Below are 27,979 nucleotides of genomic sequence, written 5' to 3'. Positions count from 1 at the left end.
AAAACTGTTTAGCAAACATCATATCCCTAGTTTGGGAATATCATTAAAATGCGATTATGTTTGTCTTTACTATCAAGGTCATGTTTAGCAAATGAGATCAGGTTTTATTTCATTATATCTGTTGCATTAGATTATAAAGAGACATTGGTTTAAATCATGATGTATCTCATGTTAACTCACCTTAATTCAGCTGTAATAAATAAACACTGCATTTCATATTAACAGGATAAATCTTGTATAATATTGATGTTCCTCAAAAGTTTATTGAGTTGACTGCACCACAATCCTGTCCTATGTCTCAAGCTGTGCACAGATATTGTCTCTCAGCATTGTAAATTACTGGCACCTGAAACTCTTAAAAAAATCTGCTCCTTCTCTGCGAGAGTTTCACGAAGGGGCCAACTGGCATGTGCTCCTCAGCAGCTTTTAATTTTATATTAATGAGCGAACATGCAGCCCTTCTGTCTGCTCGTTTGACACTTGTCCAGTGGAGCGCGCAATGAAGCAGCTCCACAATTCACAGATATCCAGACGGCACAGCAATGGGAAGACTGTCTCTGCCCTTTCCCAGATAGCCTGAAGAGGCAAAATGCTGACTGCTGCCTCTCCAAGGAAGTCTGCACTGTGCACATATGGTATGAGAATATGCTTCCTTCCCTACTACAAAAACTTGTGTTTGTCCGTTAATAGTGCACTTGTTACCATCTTGGGATCTTGTAAAGGGGGCTATGAAATTTGAACAGCAGTGCAGAATTAAAGCTGTAACACACATGCTGAGCTGAATTCATAAAGCATTAGTGCAACAGTAAATGTATTTACCTGCAATATGTTTCAGCAGCTTACAAATAACACACTACCGTATTCAGAAACTTGAGCATACCACTTAATTAAATGTGCTAACTGCCATATGCCCCTTTTGTTACATAGTAGTAGTGCAGAGCATCACAACAGTTACATATTAATTGCTTTAAGTTCAGAAAGATTTTGTTTAAAAAGGTAATACGAAAAAAACAAAATGGTATCAGATCCCTCTTATATTCTTTTTCACTGCTCTTTTATAATTTACACCCCCCGCCCCTCCCCCCAAAATAAAAATAAAAAGTTAGGTCCGGCACGACTTTGAAAAACCACACAATATTTCAACAGGAACAGTATTTCATAAAGAAGCGATTTGTCATGGTGTATAAAAACTAGCTGAATATCTATTTTCCAGGTTAAGGTTGCTTTTGATCAGTATTCCAAGGTTAGAGTCTAATAACACTTACCGAACACCGTGCGCGCAGGTACTGACTCTCTGTTGAGCCAGAAGGATACCTGGGACAGAATTACAGTCATGATGCATGGGAGGTATGTCTGAATCACAAAATAGCCAATTTTCCTTTTCAAATGGAAATACGTAGTCATCACTATGTATTCTCCTGCAGAGGAGAGAGAGGGGGGTAATGCATATATTATTATCATGCTGAAGACGCTACATTCATATTCATAATCAATCAGGCAGTGGAAGTACGACAGCCAGAAAGTTAGAGAATGCAATTAAATAAGAGAACTCCCTAGACTGAAATGTAGGCAATTTTTTGTAGTCATCTGATCCACTGGACCTATACAAGGTGTCATATGGAACCATTCTGAAATCACAGAAAAGCAGAAGGATCAGTGACTTCCTAGGGTGCCTGTGCACCTGACTTGTCCCTCGGAGCAGGGGCTGCCTTGACCAACGTGTCAAGCAAGGCAGTCTCTCAGGGTCTTTCTGCTTGTGAAGGAACACAGTACACATTGAAAGCATGCACGTTACAGAAAAAGGAAAGATTGGTTACTGACAGAGCATTGCATACCAAAAGAAACAAGGACAAAACTAAATAGGTATAGCAACCAGGATTTTATCTTAAACAATGTGATCTTAAGCAGACTTCAATGTACACACATCTGGGAGGTTTGAGTCTTAGGTGATATGGCTGCCAGCAATGTGGGGACAGTGACGTACAGACAATGAAACCCACACCTAACCATGCTGATCTGACCACTTCAGTGCTAAACCCACACCTACCCGTGCTGATCTTATCACTTCAGTGCTAAACCCACACCTACCTGTGCTGATCTCATCTACTTAGTGCTAAACCCACACCTACCTGTGCTGATCTGATTATTTCAGTGCTAAACCCACAACTACCCCTGCTGGATCTGATCACTTCAGTGCTAAACCCACACCTAACCACGCTGATCTGATCACTTCAGTGCTAAACCCACACCTACCTGTGCTGGATCTGATCACTTCAGTGCTGACAGCGTGGCCCAGCAAGTCATACTGGTTTAAGCGAGAACCATCCTCTGCCACCACCACAGATTTATCGTGGCCAAGGGTCCAAATGTAAACCACTTCTGAGTTTGTGTATGCATCTGAAAGAAAGCAGAAGAATGATCTACACATTCCCTGCCCAGGATCTACAGTAACTTACACCTATCCGATGTTGGAATGATGAAGTAGGAGAACACTCAGATATAGTAGGATTGTTGAGTAAACTTCAGAAACTGAGGGATGCCAATTTATTTTACTATCAGAACAAATATTGGAGGTAAGTGGATGACATGCCAGTAATAGAGAAACACAACAGAACAGTTTAGGCTCTCCTCATCTGAAGTATGGCTACTGGTAGATGGATGACATGCCAATAATACAAAAACACAATCGAACAGTATAGGCTCTACTCATCTGAAGTCTGCCTGCAGCTGGAAATAGTGGCAGCCTCACTTTGGCATTGGAACAAGGTGAGATTGTGTTTGACAGACTCCACCACCCAAGCTACTATATGTACTATAGCTATAAACCTTATTGTTTTTAAAATCTTTGGAATAAACTGGCTTTGGCATTTCTTCAATTAAAGCATATTTCATTATCAGTTGTCTCTAGAATATTTACAGTTCTGTGTGCATTTGCTGGCTCGTTAACACTATAACTGACACCCAATAGGTCAGGAGTGTAGCATATTGATCATCAGCACATCTACAACACGTCACTCCCTTGAAGGAAAAATGTTCTTTGAACTAGGTCAGAATTTCTAGCGTATCATGCTGTGGCAGAGCAAAGCTCTGCCCTTTTTAAATTGGCAGGGATGGGGTTAATTTCCCCTACCTGCCTGGGTTTATTATGTTCAGGTGGCTGGAGTTGATTAGTTGATTAAATGATTAACTTAATTAACAATCAATCAGCGCCCAGCCACCCGACATAAAAGGAGGCCTCTGCTTCTCATTTGGGAAGAGGGAGCTGAGGAAGCAGGTTGGTGTTGTTTGTATGTTTGAAAGTTTGAATCCAGTGAAGGCATTACCCAGCCTGGAAATTGTTATTTTTGCTTTTTGTCTTGCTTTATTTGTGTTTAAATCCCTTTATTTTGGCCCTTGTGCCCTTTTATTTTTGTATCCATTTATAATAAAAGTATATTTTTTTGAACTACAGACTGTCTCTGGGCCTCTATCCACTCGCCAGCCTGCCACATATGCTTCTGATGAATATATCAGAAAAAGCCTCTCGCACCTTTGCCCTGCTCTGGTGAGAGAGCTGCATTTTCTCTGAGGTTTAGGTAAATTGCTGAAATATCATTGAAAGTATTGTTACGCTTAATTTAACTTTCATACTTGAAGTGTGGCAGGATATGAAACTGTGCCAATCAAATGAACCTCCAGAGATACAATAGCAATTGGACTGGCTTAGAGAGCTGTGAACAGTGAGATATACCTCAGCTCTAATCTGAAAAAAACATCAGGGAAACCCAGTGATGAAATTACACAAATACAGTAATTACTCATGAATTATTCACTAAGTACACTGTACTTAAATGAGTGTTACCCAATGCTAATTTAAAATCCATTTAGATAGCTTTTGAATACAACATTATTACTGTTTCCCTTTTATTGTGCTAAGAGTAGTTGGGTTCTACTATAATAAATTATTAAGTATATGCAAATATTTAAGGTCACGGGTTGTCAAACCTGAATCAGCACAGTGTTATGTAATGGGTAAGCCCTTCCTAGAATTCAGGGAAACTCATACAATCTACTGTGAAGCAATCTGTGAGGATTTTCCTCCTAGAAACTTACTTCTCTTTGTAATAGAGTTACCAGCATTGCATCCATTCCTATTCATTCTCTAGCACCCTACGGCAGTAAAAGACTGCTCCCTTTCAATAGTTCAATATCAGCAACTGAGTATTGCCTTTGGTGGCAGCACATGATTCAGCACTTCCCATATTTAAATTACCAACGGCTATACTCTTGCTACTTTTTTTCAGCACTGAGTGAAAGTTGACTGTGGGGGAGTCAGCTGTTAATTTAATGAATACTTAGCGTAGTGGGTACTGCTGGCTGAACACAGTTCCAAGTCACTGCGTTTTCCTCAAGTGCATGCCGCATTGCATCACCAATTCTGCTTTGCCTTGTCTGGTTTCTGAACCCTTATATCCATGAGTAAACTAATTAAAAAAACTACCATGCACTATTTTGCATAGAGAGGATTCTACATTTAAAATACAGGTTAAGTGGTGTCGTGTACTGATTTAGTAAGGAACAGGGAAGAGAAGGACTGAGAAAGTCTTTATTTCAAACAGCTTGACATCAACCTATATATATTTGTATACCAAGTGATTTGAATGTAACAAGGATGTTCAATGCCTGCCAGTTTTGATTCTCCAAGCAAGACACATGTAGAGATATTGGAGCTAAATCATTGCGAACATCATGAAAAAGGGAAATGGAAAAACAAACAAAAAACTGAAACTTACAACTTCCAAACTTTAATGGACAAGCATGTGTATCCATTGGGAAGTCCTCGAGGTGCATGGGACACTCTGCATGGATTGTTAACCTGAAACAGAAGAGAGCACTTGACATTATCAATTCAGCCTTAGAGTCAAAGGGTTCGTAACAACTATTGTGACACAATCTAATCTGCTAGAAGGATGTTGACTGTTTTCATACCTGCACTCACCAGTCCAGGTCCTGACCCATTCACATTCACATGATCAAGCAAATTGCTACCAAAATACTAACAATAACAGCAGCCTGCGAAGATGGGTTTGCCTTATAAAATCCCATGTAAAATAAATGCTATGGCATTCTTGCATTCTTCATTGTGGGAGGATAGCATTGTTCCAGATTACACCAGCTTGCTAAGAAGAGCTTTGATAAAAGGGTTAAACATTGGTTCCCTTACATTGTACCTTTTCTATGACTAGAATATTACAGTCCATGAACGTACTTGGAGTGCTATGATTGTGTCACTCATTAATTAAACATGGAAACACAGTGTAACATTATAGTATGATGATACTGGCTGTATTTTAATATTATTCAACTATTTACTGTTACAAGTTACACAGTATAGGTATGTTTAAGGTAACACACATACACACTCTTTAGCCGTTAACAATAATGGACTCCTGCAGAGGCTCCTGATAAAGGATGCAGGGTTTGTTTATGGAAACGATCTGTTGTGGGATTCAGGGATGTGCATTACAATGCACCACCTACATTAAAAAAAACTCCCTTTCGAACTGCAAGCTTGATACACATTCAGTATGGAGCACTGCACAATACAATACTGTCCTGTGCAATAGACTCAACTAAAACAAGCACGCATTTCTAGAACTTGGCAAGAAAGGTTTCCTAAGCTGTAAACAACAACAACAACAGAACAAGAACAAAAAGGCATAATACTTTTATAAACAGTCTTGCAGCTTTAGAATCACGTACAACAGTAATAATGCAAAGTTAACACCAGCGTTGTTTAATAAGACCAGGGTAAATATGCACTGGAAAGCAGCATAGCAGTACAGTGTACCTTCTTAACCCAGTACATTGGACTTTTAAATCAACAGCATTGATGTCCAGATGTCATTATAAAACAGGAGGACCCTATCCACGCAAGCTAAATAATACCTGAAATAATACCTGGTTGAAACCATGTGATTGCCATTCGCATCATTCACAATCGCAATAGATGCAATACTTGAGTAGTGTGAATAGGGTAAGTGCTTTAATGGTAAGCATGGAACTGCAGTTTCATGGGTCTGTAACTCTGTATCAGACCATTTCCAAGAAGCAATATTTATGGTTCCTAGTTCCAGAGTTTTAGAAACATCAGACCTGTTTTTCACAGAACTCAGTTATCAAACATCATTTAGCATGCTTTGTTATCAGCCTTGCATTGCTCCTGAAACTGTCGTCTCTTATCTATAAAACAATGACACGCCACAGAATGGATGTTTTTTTTGTCAGTACAGTTGCATGCATTTTCTACTGCTTTAAAATTCAGTTAGCTCTGAATCTTTATTATGTTAAACGACTTGAATAAGTTGAGCTCTGAGTACAGCATCTTAAGCCCATGTAAGGTCAGTTTTCTTTACAATAAAATGGACTGGACAAAGATTGTCAACCAATCATTTTGAACACGAAATGAACAGCGTCTCCCAGGTCTCATTTTGTGTTAATTTGAGTTTCAACCTCCCTTAGCAGATGTCTTTGAGCAATCATCTGGCATTAGAGATGGTATGTGTGAGCTGGCTGATCAGTGTAGATGTTTAGTTTCTGAGCCCTCATCTCGTATCAGAGATGGTATGTGTGAGCTGGCTGATGATCAGTGTAGGTGTTTAGTTTCTGAATCCCTATCTCGCATCAGAGATGTAAAAGCTGTAGCAAATCCCCCAAAAGTAAGATGTTGATTTTTCCAAAGTAGCCATCATCTGTGTTAGCAGTCTAGAAAATCTCACACAGACAAAGATGGATGTACAATAAGGTGACACTGGAAATCATGGACACATCATCAATAATGAGGAGGGTCACATCTCGTATGTCTTTATGAAGCCATTGCAGTACCTCATCAGAGAGGTTAAGATACACCAGTGTTTTTCCAGTGTACACCGGCTGTGGCATGCATGGGGTAGGGGTCAGGACTGGTAGGTGACACAACATAGCAATATTGACACACCCGTAAGGGGTCGCGGCTCTCTTGTCCAGTGGATCGGCACTGTTGCTGCTGTGCTAGAGGTGCCGGTTTCAATCCGTGCAATGCGTTTCCATTTTGTTAATATTTTAAAAAAAATAAACATCCGCTAAATCAGTGACTGATTATAAAAAAATTAAACATGCAACTCTAAAGCAGAGAACACAGAGGGCAAATGCAGGAAAACATTCAAAAAGACACATGTTAGAGTAATCTCTCCCAAAATAATATAGGAAGAATCCTTCGGATAGGTCTTTTATTATATTAAAAAAAAAAATAATAATGTTGCAGTTTAATTAGTGTTATTGTATGTCTACATTTGTTCATTTTTTGTATGCATCTGTAAAATTAGCATGCAATATAAATAATGAATACAACTAAGGGGTTTCCGTTTTTTTCACTAAATCAAATATGAAGGCCTATTTATTACTGTCCACTTTATTGTCCATATGTTTAGTTTCCATATTCAAAAATGTAGCCTACATAATCATAAAATAATATAGCCTCCTATTCAATCCCTCAAACACACTTATTTTTGAATATGGATACAAATATTACCCATTAGTATATGTCACAGTCCTATCATGTAGAGAAGAAAGTGTTAATAGGATGTCCTCTCTCTCTCCCCCCTTCTGAAAATGGTTCCCCTTCTATTTCACCATCACTGTTTTAGATGAAGTTTTCTATGGCTAAAAAGTCATTATCTGAGTCAACAGATTCTTTCTGTGCGATATTATGGAAAATGCAACAGGCCGCTATGATTTTGCAGCACATTTGTGGATCATACTGAAGACATCAACCCGACTTATCAAGACAGCGAAAGCGCATCTTCAGTAATACAATCGTTCGCTCAAGACCGTTCTTGATGCTACATGCGCTGCATTAAATCTCTCCTCTGCTGCTCCATTTGGATGGCTCACTGGCGTGATCAAACAAAATCACAAGGGATAACCGCTGTCTCCTATAACATAATTACATTCATATTTAAAGTCCAGTATGTTGTTGTTACAATAGTACTTTCCATTTAGCAGTTTCATTTAATCGATCTACTAATCGTCGACAGTCCACACATGTTGTCACATTAGGATTACATATGTATAATTTAATAAATAATAATAATAATAATAATAATAATAATAATAATAATAATAATAATAATAATAATAATAATAATAATAATAATAATAATAATAATAAATTACAATTACCCAGTAAGAAGGCATCAGGACAATTATCACCTTCAAAATATGCACACAGTGCACTTCGATCCCAAATTAAGGCATCATGTGTAGATCCCGGAAAACTGGCGAACACATTAGTCATTATATAGTCGTGTCGACACACTATCTGCATGTTAATAGAATGCCAACCCTTTCTATTAATGAACACGTTACCATTATTACATGGTATATGCGAGCAATCGATTGTCCCTAAAACATTAGGCATGCCTGCAACATCGTAAAATCCCTACTTTATAGAATTGTGTTCCCTTGCATTAAGTGGAAAGGAGATATAAGTAGATATTCTATATAGTAATGCACTGGTAACTTGTTTTACAATCCTACTGATTGTGGACTGACTGAATCCAAATGCATCACTGTTGTTTCTTTGGAATGATCCTGAACTGTAAAACATTAATGCAGCTAGCAATCTATTAATCGGAACAATGGATTGGCTCCTTCTTGTTTTACAGTGAATATTTGGCTCAAGATCCCTATATAATTCCAATATTTTGCCTCAGCTCAAGCGGAACCTCTTTTTTATCTCTATCTGTAAGTCTCATATAATAGAATTTGTCTCGGCAGTGTCGTTTTCTTCGCTGGCTGTAACCAGTCATAACAGCGGCGATGTACTGTCCCTATGAAACAAGCTAATGCTCGGAAAAAAGATGTGTAGCGGCAAATGTGTGGTGGATTTCATAGAGGTTATTTATCGGTCATAGTACAGTAGTTAATTAGCGCAATTTTAATTGATGAATCGCTCAGCAACTGTCGTCAGCGGGCGTGTCAACTGTGTTTAATAGGTTCACGTTAAGAATGCGTGGATGAGTTTGCGGTAATTAACGATCCACGTTGGCACATCAACAGGGGGAAGACGCAAACAATTAATCGTTTTTGTCATTAATTTTCTAATGCGTATTGTGACGCTAGAATTAACTGTGAAAATGCAATAATGAATAGGGCCCATTGTTCGTCAGTTAAAGATTTGTCGTCAGCTGATGTAACAACATTTTCTCTTCTGGTATCTCTTATTTACTTATTAAGTTTTTTTTTATTTCTGTTTTTTATTTAATATTCTCTTTTAATTTTCTTTTTCATAACTGTGCGTTATTTATTGTTAGCTTTTTTACAACTTCATTAATATTTATTATGACATACGTTTTCTAACACTATGATAAGCGCATGAAAGAAAACTGTGTCAGCCCCGGTCTTTATTTGTGGGGGACTCGCGCATACCGCAAGAGATTGTTTATTTGTCATTTACTGAACAATTTTAGGCTAATTTCTTTAATAATTGATACAGAATTTCAGTGATTTCATATTTAGATACTGTTCTGTCCTTTATTAAGGGGACATTTGGGTGTTGAAGAGGACAATTTTTGGGCACTGGAACCAATCGAAGATTATAACATGGGAACCAATGGGAATTTAATTTCCGTTATACGAGATTTCGCCCAGAGCAGTTTTCAAGGAATGAATTACGCTCGCATAACGAGGGATTACTGTATATTTATAACTTCTTATGCAATTATTTAAATAGCGATTAATAAAATCAGCCATAACAGTTCGTCTCAGGTGCCTTATAGAAAAGTGAAAGAGTGGAATCAGAGATGATAAGTTCTGCTAGGAGAGAGTAGTAGTGAGGAGCTAGCGAGCGAAGCGATTTATTTAAGACCAGAGAAGCGAGGTGTGTCCTGCGTGCCTAACAACGAACATCCCCCCATCGAACATTACGCACGGATTGTTGCTTGAATTGTCTACATCTTGTATTTTTTGGTTAGTGTCTTGTAATGGTGTGGCACGTCCTGTTTACTGCTCTTTCCACAGGTCACCAGGTGTTCAGACTGTAGGGGCGGGAAACACCCAAATGTGACTGTCCAGAGTCGACAGCAAAGTTGTATTTGTGGGTCTTACACTCGCCTGGCCTCGCTCGGTTAACATATGGGGCCCCCGCCTCCCCACCCCCCGCCGGGGGGGCCAGCTCCCCACGCTGCGAAGTGCCTAAGTTGGAATCAACAACAACAGTTGGAGTCCCTAAAAATAGGCTTAGATTTTATTTTGCTAAAAAATAAAAATAAAAAAAGGTTACATTTTTACATTGTTTTTAACAATGCACCTTCGCAAATGCTCACTGTACTGTGTGCTGAGAAACTGACACTGACAGCACCAGACGGGTTTGACAGAGGAAAAAAAAAATCTCTCAGCTGTGTAACCTTGCCGACCATGAAGCTCCACCTGAAATTGACACCGATGACACAAATAAAATGTTTATTTAATTGTGCATTACATGTGCTGCTGTTTACAAAAAGCTGGCTGGCTGTGAATTACTCACATACACGTGGTCTTCACTAAAGACAGTAGGTTTCACTGCAGCCCTCGGGATGAAACTGTTAGCTAGGTGGCTATTTTTTTAAAATTAACAGTGGGAGAAAAACACTTCAGCAAGGACAGTAGAATCTGCCAGAAATGACGGACGCTGAATCTACTATAGATGCTAATGAGAGAAAAATAAATACAAACGAAACAGACGGGAAACATAGATCTTTTCAAGAAAGCTGGGAAACTTTTTATAAATGGAGTATATATTTTTAAACCCTGCAATAACAGTTCTGCTTGTGAAGCATCCACACTATAATTTGACAGAACAGGTGATTTATCAGGACCTTATTTTCCCATTGGTGCTTGAGTCCCGGAGCACTCACAGAATCACTGCCTGTTATCAGTGATTAAAGCCTGGTTTTCAAACAAACTGATTATCGCTCACCAATACTGTATTGGTATAACAAAAGTGTGTTTTTAAAGTAATTTCAGCTTTCAATTACTTAAAATATACTGACGATAACGTAAACAACACCAAGCTACAGACAGTGAGTATCGAGCTTTAAACGTGTTACTGTTTATAGATAAGAACTCAACGTTATTATGAATATTGTGTTATTATGTTTTAAGCAACATACTACGATAGTGTTCATTATGGTAATTGTTTGTTTATTAGTTTTAAAATATTTAGTAATACGTGACCTATTGTTTGACCTCGTTAGTACAACCGGCCCCCTTTGCTAAGGACATCTTCAGTCAGGGTCGTAACCAAGTATAAATCGCCACATTTTTGTAAAATGACTTTACACTTCTAAAGATGCAACGCGTTTCAGTAAATTCAGACGATAAACTTCACATCCAGCGCTGAGGGAAAACACAAACATAAAACACCATTAAGTGTGGCATGCAAGGGAGATGAAGGGAGGTTTCACAGTTCTGATCTAGTGACAGTATTCTAAGGATTATTTGTGAATGCTTATTCACCATTGCTACGCTCCGTTAGAAAATTCACTTCCTTTTGGATTTTGCTAAATTAAAAGCTTGGCGTATAGCGTATTATGGAAAGAAACGCTCATTTGAGTTTTATTTAACATGGTGTATATCGTGTTTTGAGGACAAAGGACATTGAACATCAGAAAGTAGCCACTGTGAGATGAATGATCGTGCTTTTAGCTCAGTTTTGGTGTGAATGGCGTATATCGCGTTTTGCATCTAAACTCTTCATATATATATATATATATATATATATATATATATATATATATATATATATATATATATATATATATATATATATCCGAGAAAACCCAGCAGAGCTAAACCAAGTGTGTGTAAAGTGTCACAAGATGCAGGACTTGTTTAAACTAGAAAGTATGCTAGAAATGGAGCTACAAGAAATGAGACAGCGACAGGATCTTGAGGAGCTGGCACACCCACAATACATGGAAGTCTGCACCACCCCTAACAGACTGAAAGCCACCAGGGAGATAGAAGAAGGTCAAAACAGCTGGATTTAGGTAGACAGAAGCAGGGAGAAACTTCATCAAACACAACCACCAGAAATCAAAACATCCAACAAATTTGAGCCACTTCAAAATTTAGATCATCGAAACATCAAGAGAACAAAAGGAAAAACATCCAGGACTATTAACAGTGGTGGCCAGACAGCAAAAAGAAGGGATGTCATGAATGTTGGGGACTAAATATGGAGAAACACAGCAAGTTCAGGTTTGCAGTTTGGACCCCCTTACTACAACAGTGTGCTGCCTTCCATGAGCCTTTGTCACGTACATCACTGAGAACGTGCACAGGCTCCTAGAATGAACAGGAGACAACCCGGTAGTAGTCGTCCACATTGGTACAAACAACATTGGAAGAGACAGACCAAAATACCTGCAAAACTAATTCAGAGAGCTAGGAAGGAAATTAAAAGACAAGACAAAAACTGTGGTATTTTCTGGGATACTGCCGGTACCTTGCAACGGACAGCTGGAAATAATTAATCTAAATGCATGGCTGAAGACTTGGTGCACACGGGAAGGCTTCACCTATCTTGATCATTGGACCACGTTCTACAACAATGATTATCTATATAGGAGGAACAGACTGCACTTAAATAAAAAGGGAACCAAACTACTCAAAGAAAAAATTCTCGAGTAGGTTCAGAAGCATTTAAACTAGAAAGGAAGGTGGGAGAAATCAACAAAAAACCCAGAAGGGAGACCACATCAAAACAAGGGCAACAACTCAGGGCAGCCATTAAATGTATTTATCTAAATGCTAGTGTATCAGAAACAAAATGTTAGAACTTGAAGCTACTGCACTAATAAGTAACTATGATGTGATAGGTGTCACTGAAACTTGGTTGTCTGAGAGTGATGGGGATGAATATAATATTAGTGGGTATACACTGTATAGGAAATACAGGCAGGATAGAAGAGGCGGAGGGGTAGCGCTATACATAAGAAACAGTCTTGAAGCCCAGGTGTTTAATCTGGAAGAAGAAAATAATGCTGAATCAATATAGGTCAGAATAATGGACAAAAATTCAAAGGGCATAATAATATGAGCATGCTTTAGACTGCCAAATTCAGACACCAAGCAAAATAATCTGTTATAAAATGACATTAGAAATGCGTGTAGCAAAGGAGAAGCCATACTAATGGGGATTTTAACTTCCCCCATATAAAATGGAAAAACCCGGTGGGGAGCACGACGGATGAAATTGAAATGGTGGAAATGACAAATGACTGCTTCCTAACACAATTTGTCAAGGCACTAACTAGAGGGGAGGCATACCTTGATTTAGGCTTTTCAAATAACGAAGATAGAATAACTAAAACAGAGGTCACAGAACCACCGGCAAACTCAGACCACAACATGGTCTCATTTGAAGTGATTTTTAAAACCCAAAAAGTAAATTCTAACAGAAGTAGACGTAGTAGGAATAAAATAGAGAAAACATCCACAGAAAAAGGATGGCTGTTTTTTAAAAAATGTAGTACTAGAGGTGCAAAACAATTACATCCCAAAAGTAGACAAATCTTAATCTAAAACAAAATTGCCAAAATGGTTTAATAGATCAATAAAAAAAAAAAAAAAAAAAAAAAAAAAAAAAAAAAACAGTGATAAAAGGCACTTTACAGAGTGTTTAAAAGGGACCTAAAACAAAGTACACAAAAAGAGTACTTGGAACTGCAAACGCAAGTCAAAAAGGAAGTTAGAAAGGCCAAGAGACAGATAGAAATGAACAATGCTAAGGGGGCTAAAACCAATTCCAAAATGTTTTTCCAATATTATTACAGCAAGAGAACATTCAAAGAGGAGGTTAAATGTCTAAGAGATACAAATGGCAAAGTTATAGATGAAGAGAAAGAAATAGCAAATATATTAAATTATTACTTTTCATAGGTTTTTACAAAGAAAGATACAGATAACATGGATAAAAGCATCAGCTAAATCAATTAATGTAACATATTTTTCTGGCTTGCTATTTATTAATTTATTCATACATTTATAATATAAACATTAATTTTTACATGTATTTATTTAAAAAAAATATTTATTTATAAATATATGTATTCCTCAATGCATTTTTAAAATTATTTATTTATTTCTACGTAATAAATTATTCCTCTATTTTTAATTAAATGAGGAACTACAATTTATCAGAGATCAGAGATTTATTAAAGGAAGCTACATGCCACTCTTGTGTACAATTCCATTTTATGGTATTGTAGGACATATTCCCTGAATATGATAATACACGAACGTGTATTAATGATATAACTGGACTAATTAATGAAACTGCTGTGTCTTAGGAAAGAAACTAACTGCTATGTCTTAGGAAAAATAACAAACTGCTGTGTCTTAATAAAAAGGGCCCCTTGGTTCCTGGCAGGAATACTGAACTGAAGATGACCAGGGCTAGGTGGAGGGCATCTGAACTTGTTGAGGTTGAAAGGTCAGTAAAGAGACTGCAAAACTGCAAACACAAGTGGTTTGGTGCAAGGAAGACAAAGTACAGATGTCTACAAGTCCCAACTGCAACAACAAGATACACAAATGATCTCATGAAAGAGGCAACTCAGCAGAGGAAAAAGACTATAAAAGTCAAAGCGAAATTGAACATTTTGCACTCCACATCGAATGCTAAACAAGGTGCTGTCACTCTGCTAAGGAAAGCTGCAACTCCGGGACTCTGTCTAAAAACGAAATCAAGACCAGAACTGAAACAGACCCAAGAAGAAGAAGCAAGCTGTCAGCGAGTCAACTACCACAAGCAACGAGACTGAGGCCCGGCTAGAGGACTGCCGTAAAACTCACAGCGACTGTTATCAGACAAACCAGTCTGGGTCTGCTTTACACCAAAACCACAGTATCCAAAAGAAACTGTGCCCTGCTACCTGCATAGCTGAAAGATTCAACGAAGAGGGCAGAGGAAACGGGCGCTGTTGTGGATCCTATACCGAGGACTAAAGACTTTGTTGCAGCTGTTTGTTTATTCTATCGAGAATTGCAAGCTTTGTTTCTGAGTTTGTTCCAAAGTGGGATTGAAGACTTTGTTGCAGAGAGGAGAGTTTTGAAATGGACAAAAAAGACAGATTGAGTTTCCAAACCAGCGGACCAAAAGTCTAAGCTTCAAGGAACCGTTGAGTATAATTCCAGTTGCATTTTCCTTTCATGGAACTAAATTAATTAATTGTAACACATTCACACAGAATTGAACTGTTAATTATTTTGTTTGCGCGTGAAATAACTTTTAGTGAAACTTGATGAAGTAACTATAAGTAATCTACCTCATTATTTTAAAGTAAACATGCCATATACTTAATCTATATACCATTAATAAGCTTAAGGTGATATATTCTTAAAATTGTCTGCATTATCTCAGATGTACTCTGTGCTTGGATGTGGGAGTGTGTGTGTGTGTGTGTGTGTGTGTGTGTGTGTGTATGTGTGTGTGTGAGCAAGTGACTAGTTAAGTCACAGCCTGCTTGCTGCTGGCTGCTGCTGATGTGTGAGGAGACAGGCGGTGTCATATTTAAATGGCCTGCTAGTCAAGCATGAGTGCTGTGAGTGCAGTGCAGTTTAATTGTGTTTTGTGTTTAGAGACTAAGACATTTACTACACACTCTAAAAAAACTAAAAAGTAAGAAACGGAAGAGGAAGAAGAAGAAAACTAACAATTTTACCTTAGTTTGACGACTTATATCTTCTCATTGTGTAAAACAGGTATTGACGTTTTTCTTTTCACATTTGATGTAAGAAAGTTTCAGTCTTTTGGTTCTGGTACAGATTGTAATTCTAAGTGATTTAGTTTTGCCGCTGCAATATGGTGAAAACAGCAAAACTCTTGGAGCTATATACAGAGTCTCGGTAGTTTCCAACTAACTTGTACGAGGAACTACCATTCCTCTCATATATATATATATATATATATATATATATATATATATATATAGATCTTATATATGTAACCGAGATATAATAATATATATTATATATTTACATACATGTAGTTATACTCAGATGAGTCTTAAGCACCAGTCCCTCTACACAAATGTTTAATCACATGACATTATATTTTCACGAGACACAGAAACCGCAACATGAAAGAGAAGAAGAGAGCATTGGCTAACAATAACAGCCAAAACACAATAGTGAGGTAAGTCACCCTGAGGACAACTTGTTTGAAAAGGATAATCTCCTTTCTGATTTCTGAGGGCAAGTGACGAGGCGTTCCAGGAAAAGGAAGTTGAATAAGCATAGAAACGTTTATCAGCAATCTGTTGACACTTTGGGGAGCATCGGCAAAGGATGCCAATAATCCCTAAGCCTGGAGATTGTATTGGCATTCAGTTACTATACAGTGCAGGGACAGCTTGTACATTATATCCTGTGCTTAACGTAGAACAATTTGCTGTTGCTTCATAACACAATTGTGTGCAATAATGTGATTGCAGCAAAAAAGATAACCTCAGGAATGTTACTTGTTGTTCACTTCCATTTGTTGTATATAGTAGACCATAAATGTGCAATTTTGAAACACATATTTTAGTAAAATAAGGATTTTTATAACTTATATCCATCTGATACTACATTAGGTTAAAGAAAAAACTGTTTGCAAACCAAGTGTTAAGATTGTGTTGCACTTTCTTCATCCCAACAGCTTCTTTCCCGTCTAAACAACCAGCAGCTTTGACCCAGAAGAAACTGCTGAGGTGAAATGACCTTGTGTAACAGATTTCTTGAGAGTAAGGCATGCAAACAGAGATCTTTCTATAACTTAATTACAGATATGGGGCAGGATTTTCAAAAAACAGTTATTGTATCGAAGTCTGGGTATAGTAATGAGAGCTTTAGTAGCAAGTTATTTTCAAACGAAATGTGTTAAATCCATTTGTTAATGCTTTGAAATTGAGTCAAGGTCGTTAGTGAATGCATTTCTCGTTAAAAAGCTTAATTATCGCAGGTCATCTACATCACTTCCTATCTCAACAACTAGATAAGGGGAACTCATTAATCAAAATACATGTTAACGAGATCAAGAAAAACTAATGGAAATATAATTCTCTGTTATGGAAACTCTTAACGTACGCCATGCAGGGAGGTGGCTCTCCTGCCAGCGAGCAGCAGCCAAATGGATATAAAAAATAATGGGAATGTCTATGGTGTGTATAATTTGTAAACTTCATTTAAAAGTGTACATTTTGTCATGCAGAATGTACCTTTATTTAGAACACTTCACATACAAAATGCTGATTCATGATAAAAAATCTGATGGCACAGAGTAAAATAAATAAATAAATAAAAATCACGAGTCATTTCCACTTTTTTGGGGGAATATTTTGCCACAGATTACTATATACAACTCTTTTATGCATTTTGCAATCTTTTTTTTAGTTAAAAAAAACGATAGGTTACAATTTGTTTACAATTAATTGTTTGGTGAATGTTCTAATCATGCATTTTCTCTGGAATTCTTTGCTCGTCTCAGCGATAAATAAACTCAACATGATTAGAAGTAGCCACCAAACACTTATTATAAGAACCACAGTATTATAAGAACATTTTAAATGCATATAAACGTGTGAAGGTGAAAGTGTACATTGTACATAAAGTCAAATTCCATGTCAATGATCACGATCACATTCCTAGTGGATCTGTGTGCCCTTGTATGCCTGTTCTTCATTCTTGTGTGGATAAGACACAGGTGTTAAAAGCCAAGGACGCATTGCAAATCTGCAATTACCGAAGGAGACGTTATTATAATATCTAACATGTCGTTTTCAGTTGTATAATTCAAATAAAATCTACAGTAGAGGTCAGCTGTCATATAATGTACGTGTGCAGAATTCAAATAGGCTACAGTTGCATTGATAATTTCTTGGTAGTATTGTGTGTCCAGTCACGCATTGATTGAAACATTGGCAACCTTAATTGAATTGAGCATTGCGACCAATGACGGCATACTTGTTGTTATTGAATAATTACAAACAAACTGGATAAAAGGAATGTGCAGGATGGACTGAGAGCTGATTTTTGGGGTTTTGACTTCCATTTGGTTTTTGTTGCTGCTGAGGGGTCGCTGACGGGGTTTGTGGCTGCCTCTGGACTGAACTGAAATGCAACTAAACGAATTGAATGGAGCTGTGTGCTGTGCGAGAGACCCTGGGGGACTTGTATTTTTATTAACTATTTTATTGTATTTACTTGTGTTTATCTTTTTGCTGGGTTATGTGCAATAGCCTACTGATAACTGTGGACATCTGAATCTGTTACCTACCTCATAGTGTATTTATTGTTGTTCTTAAACAAATTATTCTGGCTTACAAGTACTGCTGAAACTCCCGGAAAAGCCTATGAACTATTGATAATTGGGCTTGCTTAAATATAACTTGTACTGCTGTTAATATGTACTGAATGGTTTATGAATTATTGAAATAATAGAATCTAGTTTTAACGCAATATTGATTGCTGCTAATACACACTTGGCTGGGTATGAAATGCCTATATAATATAACCTGTTTTTTAAACTTATTATTAATTGTTGCTGATTTGCACTGAATAGTTTATGAATTACTGATAGTATTGTATTTGTAAACTGATTAATAAAACATTGATCTCTGCCAGGTGATACTCAGCAAATTGTGCCTAGTGATTGAGTTGCCATTGTCTAGTTAATTATCCATACAGCAATTAATCTAACTGATTTGTGTTATAATTGAAATGTGTGTGATTGTTTTACACTGAAGTTGTTGTCTCTGGATTGTGTGGTTTTTCTTTTATAATTTGAATATTGGTTTGTATTGGTAATATTTGATTATGTTATATTGAAGTTTGATTTATTGCTGTATGGTAATTTAACTGAAGGCCTAATTGTAATATATAATAATTGGACTTGTTGTATGGGAACGGACTGGATCAAACATATTTGTTGGTTATAGTAACTGTTTTTCAACAATTGTCCATTTTGCCTGTACTAAATTGTATACCCAGATTATTTTTATACTTTTAAACTTTTATACCTTTTAAAGTAAATATATCCTTTTTGATTCTAGCTGTTTCCTGGTGCTTCGCTCTGTTCCCTAGCTACTGTAAATATAACATTCTGCTTCTGGGGTTATTTATCCGGACCGTCCTGGGTAACCAAAGGTGGTGGCAGCTACTCGCTACTCTGTTTCAATCCAGTTAGAACACAACCTAGCCAGGACAGGTTCCGTTACAGTATCATTACACTAAGTGCAAATAACGATATATTATTTTAGCAATGCAACAAATGCTCAGTAAAGTTACAAATAAAACAAGTTTATTTAAACAAAGTGATCTCATTCATAACCACAAATACAGAAAAGATTAAATTATTTTCATAACTACAAATATTGAATTATCTAGGTTGTCAATAAGAAATTAACTCTCTCCTGCACACTCACTCTCTCTGATTCATCAGCTGCCGTCTGTTAAATTTTTGTTTCAAGGTGAGTTATACACTGTTTGCTTAATTAGAACCCTCCTTTTCCAACTGCAAATTAACTTCTGATAAATTATGACAATTAACATGGATTTGCTCTTAAATTCTCACGCAAACAAAAAAAGCTCTGCTCGTTAAAATATTAACATTATTTCGTAAATCAACAGAATTTCAGAAATCACAATAGGACGATTATTTAATAAGGAAATAGGTATATCGACTGCTTGAAAATGCCAAAACCAATGCTACATACCTATTTGTTGATTAACACTGGAGTTATCATTTATGACCTTTTGAAAATCATGCCCAAAATGTTTTAAATGTCTCATGTTTGCTATAGCTTGTGTTTTATTCAAAATGGTATTTTAGAGGCATATGTAGGCAATGGAAATGCAAAACAGGTTACATATAATTACCTAAAGCGGTCAAAGAAATGCAACATAGTATATTTAAAACCGTCATTATTAACTATCTATCTATCTATAGGTAAACATATAAAACTGAATGTTCGGATGCTGCACCCTGATTGGCTGCTGAGGGGTTTTAAACTGGGCTTAAATATAGCTTAATGCATGGCGGAACTTATTTTTGTCTAGATTAATACATTATCAATACACAATGTATTAAACTCGGAATGGAGAGCCTGAGTATAGTTTTTTATTACTACTCTATTGTGCCTTACTTGTTTTTTTTTTTTATCATTTTCGCTAAAAGTAGTGTATATACATATTTATAGTCGCTAAGTCTTTAGTCGTGTTTTAATGTTATTTTAGCTGTTTTAGCTAATTATCCCACATCGCCGCCTAGTATATTGCAAAGCTAAATTTTGCCCTTCCCCTGGGTCTAGCACGTTCTCGGCTCTTGTTTTAACTACCTTCAGGTCTTTGAGGTAAGTAGTAAGTATTTTGAACTCGACTGAGATAAAATAGTATTCTATTATTGTATTTACTGCTGGAAATGTTGTGACTATTTTTTCTCCAAAGTGGAAGAATATTTAAAAAAAATATATATATATATATATATATATATATATATATATATATATATATATATATATATATATATATATATATATATATAAGTTTTTTTTCTATGTATTATTGTGTCAGTTTTATAAGCAGCATAACACACTCTAGGATTTGTAGATTGTGTTGCATTAACATATGGCTTTGCTGTATGAACCCGACCACCACAATGTTAAAGCAACACAACCCACACCCTGTCATGTGTCATTCCTTACATATATACATATATACATACACACAGTGGTTTGCAGAAGTATTCACCCCCCTGCAAAGTTCACATTTTGTTGGCACTGAGCATACTCCACGATGCTTTCAAATTAGACTTTACATGTAGAATCTACACAAACTACTCCACATTGATAAAGTAAAAAAATGCATAAAGAATATAAATAAGTAAGATTTATAGAAAAATATTCTATAAGTATTCTTATAAAGTATTCAACCCCTTATCTACTGCAGCCCTAAATCAGCTCAGGTACAAATGATTTGTTTGAAAGGTCACAAAATTAGTGAAATGGTTTCAGCCTGTGTGTACTGAAAGTGGTTTAACTTGTAGATAATTTACATCAGGTATATAAAGACATTCAAGCTGCAACTCAGAACAAAGCAACCATGAAGAACAAGGAGCTTTAAAGTCAGGGATAAAGTAGTAGAGAGGCACAGGCAGGAGAAGGGTACAAGAAAATTTCAGTGAAGTCCATCATTTAGAAGTGGAAGATGCATCATACCACCAGACACTATCCAGATCACATCTCATTCCCAAAATGAGCAGCAGGGCAAGCAGGAAATTGGTTCGGGATGTCACTCTGAAGCCAACAATGATCTTGAGAGATCTGCAAAGTTCTGTGTCAGAGATGGGAGTCAGTGTTCACACATTAACAATAAGCTGGTCCTTACACAAAGCTGGTCTGTATCTTATCTTAAAGCATGTATGGAGTTTGTGAAAAAGCATGTAGGTGATATTGCAGACATGTGGAAAAAGATTTTGTGGCCAGACAAGACAAAAATTGAACTTTTCGGTCTAAATTCCAAGCATTGCATCAGGCGCAAGCCCAACAATGCACATTGCCCCATCAACACCATCTCAACTGTCAAGCATGGTGGTGGCAGCATCATGTTATGGGGATGCTTCTCTTCAGCAGGGACTGGGAAGCTTGACATGATAGATAGGGGAGTGGATGGTGCAAAGTACAGGCGAATCCTTGAGGAAAACTTGTTTGAGTCAGCCAAGACTCTGAAACTGGGGAGGAAATTCACATTTCAACAGGACAATGACCCAAAGCACAAAGCCAAAAACCACACTGGAGTGGTTGAACAAGAAGAGAATGAACTGATCCAGCATTGTTCTGGATCCAGTCCCTCAGCCTGATGGCGTCTTCTGACATTTTTTTTTTTTTTTTTTTTTTTTTAAACATTGAGGTTCTTACTCTGGTCTGCGTCTAGAAGACGCTGGTAATCCCACACTGACACCACGTGTCACAAAGATGGCCAGAGTGGGGGACGTCAGACCAGAAACAGGAACCAGGAAATAAACGATAGAGAGGTGGAGTTTGGTGAAGCTGAGCGAATGGTCTCGCTCAGCATTTAATGAATTAACAGAACAGAAAATAAAAAGGTTGTAACAAACAAAAAACACAGGACAAGGCACATTCGCCAAAACAAAAAAGACAAACAAAACAGACTATACAGACAAGCACGGTGAGCTGATACTTTAACTTTAACTATTCTTATTATCTTTATCTCATTCTCCAATCCCATTCTCCACTCACTGAATACACAACCCCGAGTGCGTGAAAACATGTAGCTTTTATGCAGCTGTACCGAGACTCAATTGTTAATCAATCATTCAGTTGGAGTCGCGTTACAACTGCACGTGAATTAATAAAGTGCAATTCCCCGTGCTCACATACAGTGGCTTGAGAAAGTATTGACCCCCCCTTGGCATTTTTCCTATTTTGTTGCCTTACAACCTGGAATTAAAATTTATTTTTATTTGGATTTCATGTAATGGACATACACAAAATAGTCCAAATTGGTGAAGTGAAATGAAAAAAATATTCTAAAAAATAAATAACGGAAAAGTGGTGCGTGCATAAGTATTCACCCCCTTTGCTATTAAGCCTCTAAATAAAATCTGGTGCAACCAATTACCTTCAGAAGTCAAATAATTAGTTAAATAAAGTCCACCTGTGTGCAATCTAAGTGTCACATAATCTGTCACATGATCTCAGTATATATACACCGGTTCTGAAAGGCCCCAGAGTCTGCAACACCACTAAGCAAGGGGCACCACCAAGCAAGCGGCACCATGAGCTCTCCAAACAGGTCAGGGACAAAGTTGTGGAGAAGTACAGATCAGGGTTGGGTTATAAAAAAATATCAGAAACTTTGAACATCCCACGGAGCACCATTAAAGCCATTATTAAAAAATGGAAAGAATATGGCACCACAACAAACCTGGCAAGAGAGGGCCGCCCACCAAAACTCATAGACCAGGCAAGGAGGGAATTAATCAGAGAGGCAACAAAGACACCAAAGATAACCCTGAAGGAGCTGCAAAGCTCCACAGCGGAGATTGGAGTATCTGTCCATAGGACTACTTTAAGCCGTACACTCCACAGAGCTGGGCTTTACGGAAGAGTGGCCAGAAAAAAAATCCATTGCTTAAAGAAAAAAATAAGCAAACACGTTTGGTGTTCGCCAAAAGGCATGTGGGAGACTCCCCAAACATATGGAAGAAGGTACTTCTGAGACTAAAATTGAGCTTTTTGGCCATCAAGGAAAACGTTATGTCTGGCACAAACCCAACACCTCTCATCACCCCAAGAACACCATCCCCACAGTGAAGCATGGTGGTGGCAGCATCATGTTGTGGGGATGTTTTTCATTGGCAGGGACTGGGAAACTGGTCAGAATTGAAGGAATGATGGATGGTGCTAAATACAGGGAAATTCCTGAGGGAAACCTGTTTCAGTCTTCCAGAGATGGAGGTTCACCTTCCAGCAGGACAATGACCCTAAGCATCCTGCTAAAGCAACACTCGAGTGGTTAAAGGGGAAACATTTAAATGTCTTGGAATGGCCTAGTCAAAGCCTAGACCTCAGTCCAATTGAGAATCTGTGGTATGACTTAAAGATTGCTGTACACCAGCGGAACCCATCCAACTTGAAGGAGCTGGAGCAGTTTTGCCTTGAAGAATGGGCAAAAATCCCAGTGCATCTAGATGTGCCAAGCTTATATCAAATGATACAAACCCCCCAAGATTCCACTTGCAGCTGTAAAAAATGCCAAAAGGTGGCTCTTTCGCAAGCCACTGTAACTCAGATTGCCCAGTTCTTTGTTGCACTGCCACAGCTTTTCTAGATTTGTGATGTATTCAGGCATCTTGAAAACTGCTCAAATCAATTAACCGTAGTGATGGGAATCACAGTGAAGGCTTTCCTGTGAAGGCTGTACCTCCATGGAGAAAACGGAACACAAAATAAGCTCTTTGGTGTTTATAAGACTGTAACAGGGGAGATTTGTGCTGACTGTCTGGAGCATGCAAGGCTCTGCAGGAAGAGGGCAGCAGCCTCCTAATCCGCCTGTCAGTCATTGCGATGACACAGAGAGGTGGGGATGAGGATGTGTTGGCTTTCCCTCTCTCTGACTGGCTGAGAGGCGGGCCTTGGGGGATTGCCCAGCCCATAAGTACTGCGCTTGGTTGTGCATTCGGGGGGCCGTGATTGAGAATACACAGAGAAGCCGGCTGAGAATGCCAATGGCCAGTGGTTGGAGCGAGAGAACAAAACAGGCAAGCACAGCTGAGGAAGACAGCCAACCTAGAGAAAGAAAATAATAAATAAAATAAACTGTTCTGTATCCGAGGGAACGTGTGTGATTAGAAGGGAAACCTTGGCTACCCCACTGTATAGTGCATAGCACAGCGTAGGAGGTAGACTCGAGCTGACCAGCATAGCAGCAGTGGGGGCACGCAGCACTTTTATTTTGTAGTTTTATTACTGTGTTTTATTTTCCCTTTTCATTTCGTCTTTTGTTTTCGTTAATTATTTTGAGCACCTGCGAGTGCACCAGCATCAAGCTGACTGTCTACCTGTGTTGGTAACCCTGTGGTCCTGATTATCATTGCTGGTATTCAGGCCACGGACAACAGTGCCCTCTGCAGGCATAAATCAGTGCGCCGGAGTGACGTTTCAACTATAGTTCTGTCTCCTGTGTGTCAGTGAATTGCCCACCACCCTTCCACAAGGACAAACACTGGTTTTGTTTAAATTATAACCCTTAAGTTGATATTTAGTTTCAAAATGATTAAAAAAAAAGAACAGATGCACAACAATGTGGAGTTGCAATTTTTATTGTGGAACACGAGGGAGATGCAGCATTCTTTTGACCATGGCACAGAAATGCTTACAGGGAGTACAATACCTGTTTGAGGTCTGGATAGTTACAACTGATAGGTTGCCTATCAGTTACACTGAGGAATACCAGCTCAAGGTCTGCAAATAGCAATCTGAAACACTTTGACAAGATTGTGCTGAGTACTGGGTTTGGGTTAGTGAATACAAAACATTTCACAAGCTGCTTCTAATCATGGAACATTAGCTCTAGTGCCCATCTAATACAGCTTCCAGATTTAAACAAAAAAATCCAACAAATCATTAATAAAAGTAAATTTTAACACAAAAAAATCTAACTTTAACATGTGTTATTTCTAGAACGTTTCCAAGGTTGTGTATTTTTTATAAACTTGTACCAGTAATACCCCTTACTAGCAACCCCTTTTCTAGTCTGTGCCTTTTGAGTGACTGTGAGCTCTCACAAGAATGTCCAATGAGATCATAATGGGACCCCACATGGCCAGATAGAGGCCATGTGTTTTTAAAGACTCCACACCGATGTTTTAGTAGGTTGCTCACTGTGTTTAACAACAATGATATATCTTATCATTGGCACATTAGGAGTGACAGTAACATGACAAGACCCATCGTCAGATATTGAAGGATGTTAATGTTTCTGGATATTGTAGCAAGCTATGCTGAGAACTCAAAAGACGCTACTGTTTAGGAAAACAAACACACTCTACTTTCAGGGACAGAGGATAAATTCAGCACCATGGACAACAGCATGGGCCTGGAGCTCACAGATAGCGGTTGTAATCTCGAGGCTTTCTATGAATTGTCTATGAATTTCAGGATTTTAGAGTCTCAAATCCAAGGATCCCAGGATGCTAATGTGTCTATGAAAAATAAATAAAGAAATAAATACAGTCACGGACACATGAGATGCTGGTAAACTGTTTGGAATTTACTAAAATAGCTTTGTTTAAAACTGTTGCCTTACCTTATTAACACCTCAATGGAAGACATATCTTGTGCTAGTCACCATCACACAGCAAGAGGATTGTTAAGTAGACAGAGTGAAAACAGATAAACTTGAGTACAGTTTTTTTTTTTTTTATAACATTTAATCAAGAAACCCCATTAGTTCAAAAACAGGTAAATGAACAACAAATAACAATGGAAAAAGATGTAGCCTTCTATGCAGGTTTCGTAAAACAAATAACAAACGCATTCCAGTTAATTGTAGAACTGAAGGTATGTACTGAATGTCCCCAGTGCTTTACAGAGGTCAGCTGAAGTAAACACTGAACAGAAGTCTGTCACATGCAATCAATCATTCGGGATAAAAGAGTTTTCTCAAAATGGAAATAATTGTTTATTTTTCTCACCATCTTCTGTTGGCTTTCATGTCTGGTATTGTCTATATCTGCACCAGGCTCTCTTTTCAGCAAGTCCACTTTGTGGGCTGATTTTTAGTGAGTGTGTAGTCCTTTCGTATTACTCTTATACTCTGCTTTTTCCCCCCACACACTGATCTAAGATAAAAAGACCATATCGGTGCTGCTTTATTATATTCGAAAAAAAAAATTTTTTTTTCATTGAGTAGCTGAAGACAGTGGTTGTTATCATGAAAGCAAATTTCAAATCTCACGCTTTTAATTTCAGCGGCAGGTGTTAGTTGCCTAGTTACTAAGTGCAGCAGAGTAACACAGACAACGAAATAAGGGAAAATTATAAGTAAAAACAGAATCAGAGTTTCCTTAATACAATTATGAAATCCTGGGATTCTCTTCTATAAATCCCAGGATTTCAGAAGCAGATTTACCATACAGGATTCCCGGGATTGCAACCACTACTCACAGCACTGAAGATATACAGCACGGGTGGACCTTGTTCAAACCCTTAATAGTTACAACAAGGTCAGGGCGGTACATTGACAACTAACAGTCTGGAGTGGGCTGGCACAATGTTAACTAGGGGGAAGGTCATGCCGATCCCACAGTGCCCCCAGACAGTTACAATAATATAAGAGATATCATTTGTGCAGTTTGGGCAAGAGGACCATGAAGCGAGTCTGCTTAAACTGTGCAAAATGATTCCTGTTATAATGTGAGACACCTTGCATACAACATATTAACTATTAACTCGGGAACTACTTACACATACACAGGATAAGAGGTTCTGGAATTCTGATAAACTCTTAACAGTGACTGGCTGATTCGTCATGCATGGTTTCTAATGTTTAACACACTGAGAAATTGCAACCAGAAATAAAATCTAGGTAATGTCATTTTAAAGTAAGTTTATTTTAGGAGAGTTCATCTTTTAGAAATGGTAAGATATTGTTAAATATCTTATTATTTCGTAAGTCTTGTTTTATCTGTAGCTTTCAGTAGAGATTTGCAGAGGATGTCCATGACAGACTATACAAAGGTCAAGCAAAGTCTTCCGACAGCATGGACCACCTGCTCCCAAGCCTTATCTGACAAGGACAGGATACATACTGTACTGATATTCTAGTATTGGATCAAAAATATTCTAGTAGTGGATCAAATTCCATCAAACTTGTTTTTGGATTGAGATTCCAGCTCTTGAATAGAAGACTAAAGGAAAGCAGGATTTCAGAACAAAGACGATTTCATCCTTGTATTGACGCTGCAGTACCAGTTTCACACTGAATGCTATATTTCTGAACCTTCGAACTCCATTGATCCAACAGCCAACTGCAGGTTTATTACAGGGTGATAATGGAGTTGAAGATACAAAGTGAAGGGAGCTGACTTGTGAACTTTGCAGTTCATGTCCATTATCTCAGGCAGTCTCAATGCTCTTTCTAAGATCACTTTGCCACTGTTAAATGGTAAATGATGGGAATGGCTACATTTGCAACACTTTTTGGCACCCACAATGGGATGTTCTTTTTCTAAATTCCAGATGTCATCAAACCGTCATTATTCTATACATTTTTAGATTTTGGAAATGCGTATTCCAAGCGTGGAGCGCCTGGGGTTAGGCCAGTGCCACTGTGGTACAAGTGACATCGTTTTGTGGGTCAAAATGCATTAAAGTGCAGCCCAGAGAATTTCTTTGTGAACTTGGGATCTCTGTGT

At 37.8% G+C, this 27,979-nt stretch overlaps 1 protein-coding gene across 1 annotated transcript in view; it reads right to left on the bottom strand.

The window, feature by feature from the left end:
* The window catches only part of LOC121318641 (gamma-aminobutyric acid receptor subunit alpha-3-like), a 166,085-nt gene that overhangs the window by 21,135 nt on the left and 116,971 nt on the right, over positions 1–27,979 (bottom strand). Inside the window, exons 6-8 of the mRNA XM_041255537.1 lie at positions 4,773–4,855; positions 2,254–2,397; positions 1,266–1,418 (exon numbers count right to left, since the gene is read on the bottom strand). Coding sequence (XP_041111471.1) covers positions 1,266–1,418; positions 2,254–2,397; positions 4,773–4,855 — 380 coding nt within the window. The remainder of the gene's footprint in view (positions 1–1,265; positions 1,419–2,253; positions 2,398–4,772; positions 4,856–27,979) is intronic.

Source organism: Polyodon spathula, chromosome 7 (genome assembly GCF_017654505.1).
Source record: "Polyodon spathula isolate WHYD16114869_AA chromosome 7, ASM1765450v1, whole genome shotgun sequence".
Classification (NCBI taxonomy): domain Eukaryota; kingdom Metazoa; phylum Chordata; class Actinopteri; order Acipenseriformes; family Polyodontidae; genus Polyodon; species Polyodon spathula.
Note: the sequence above shows the minus strand (reverse complement) of the source record. Positions and strands in the feature narration are given on the sequence as shown.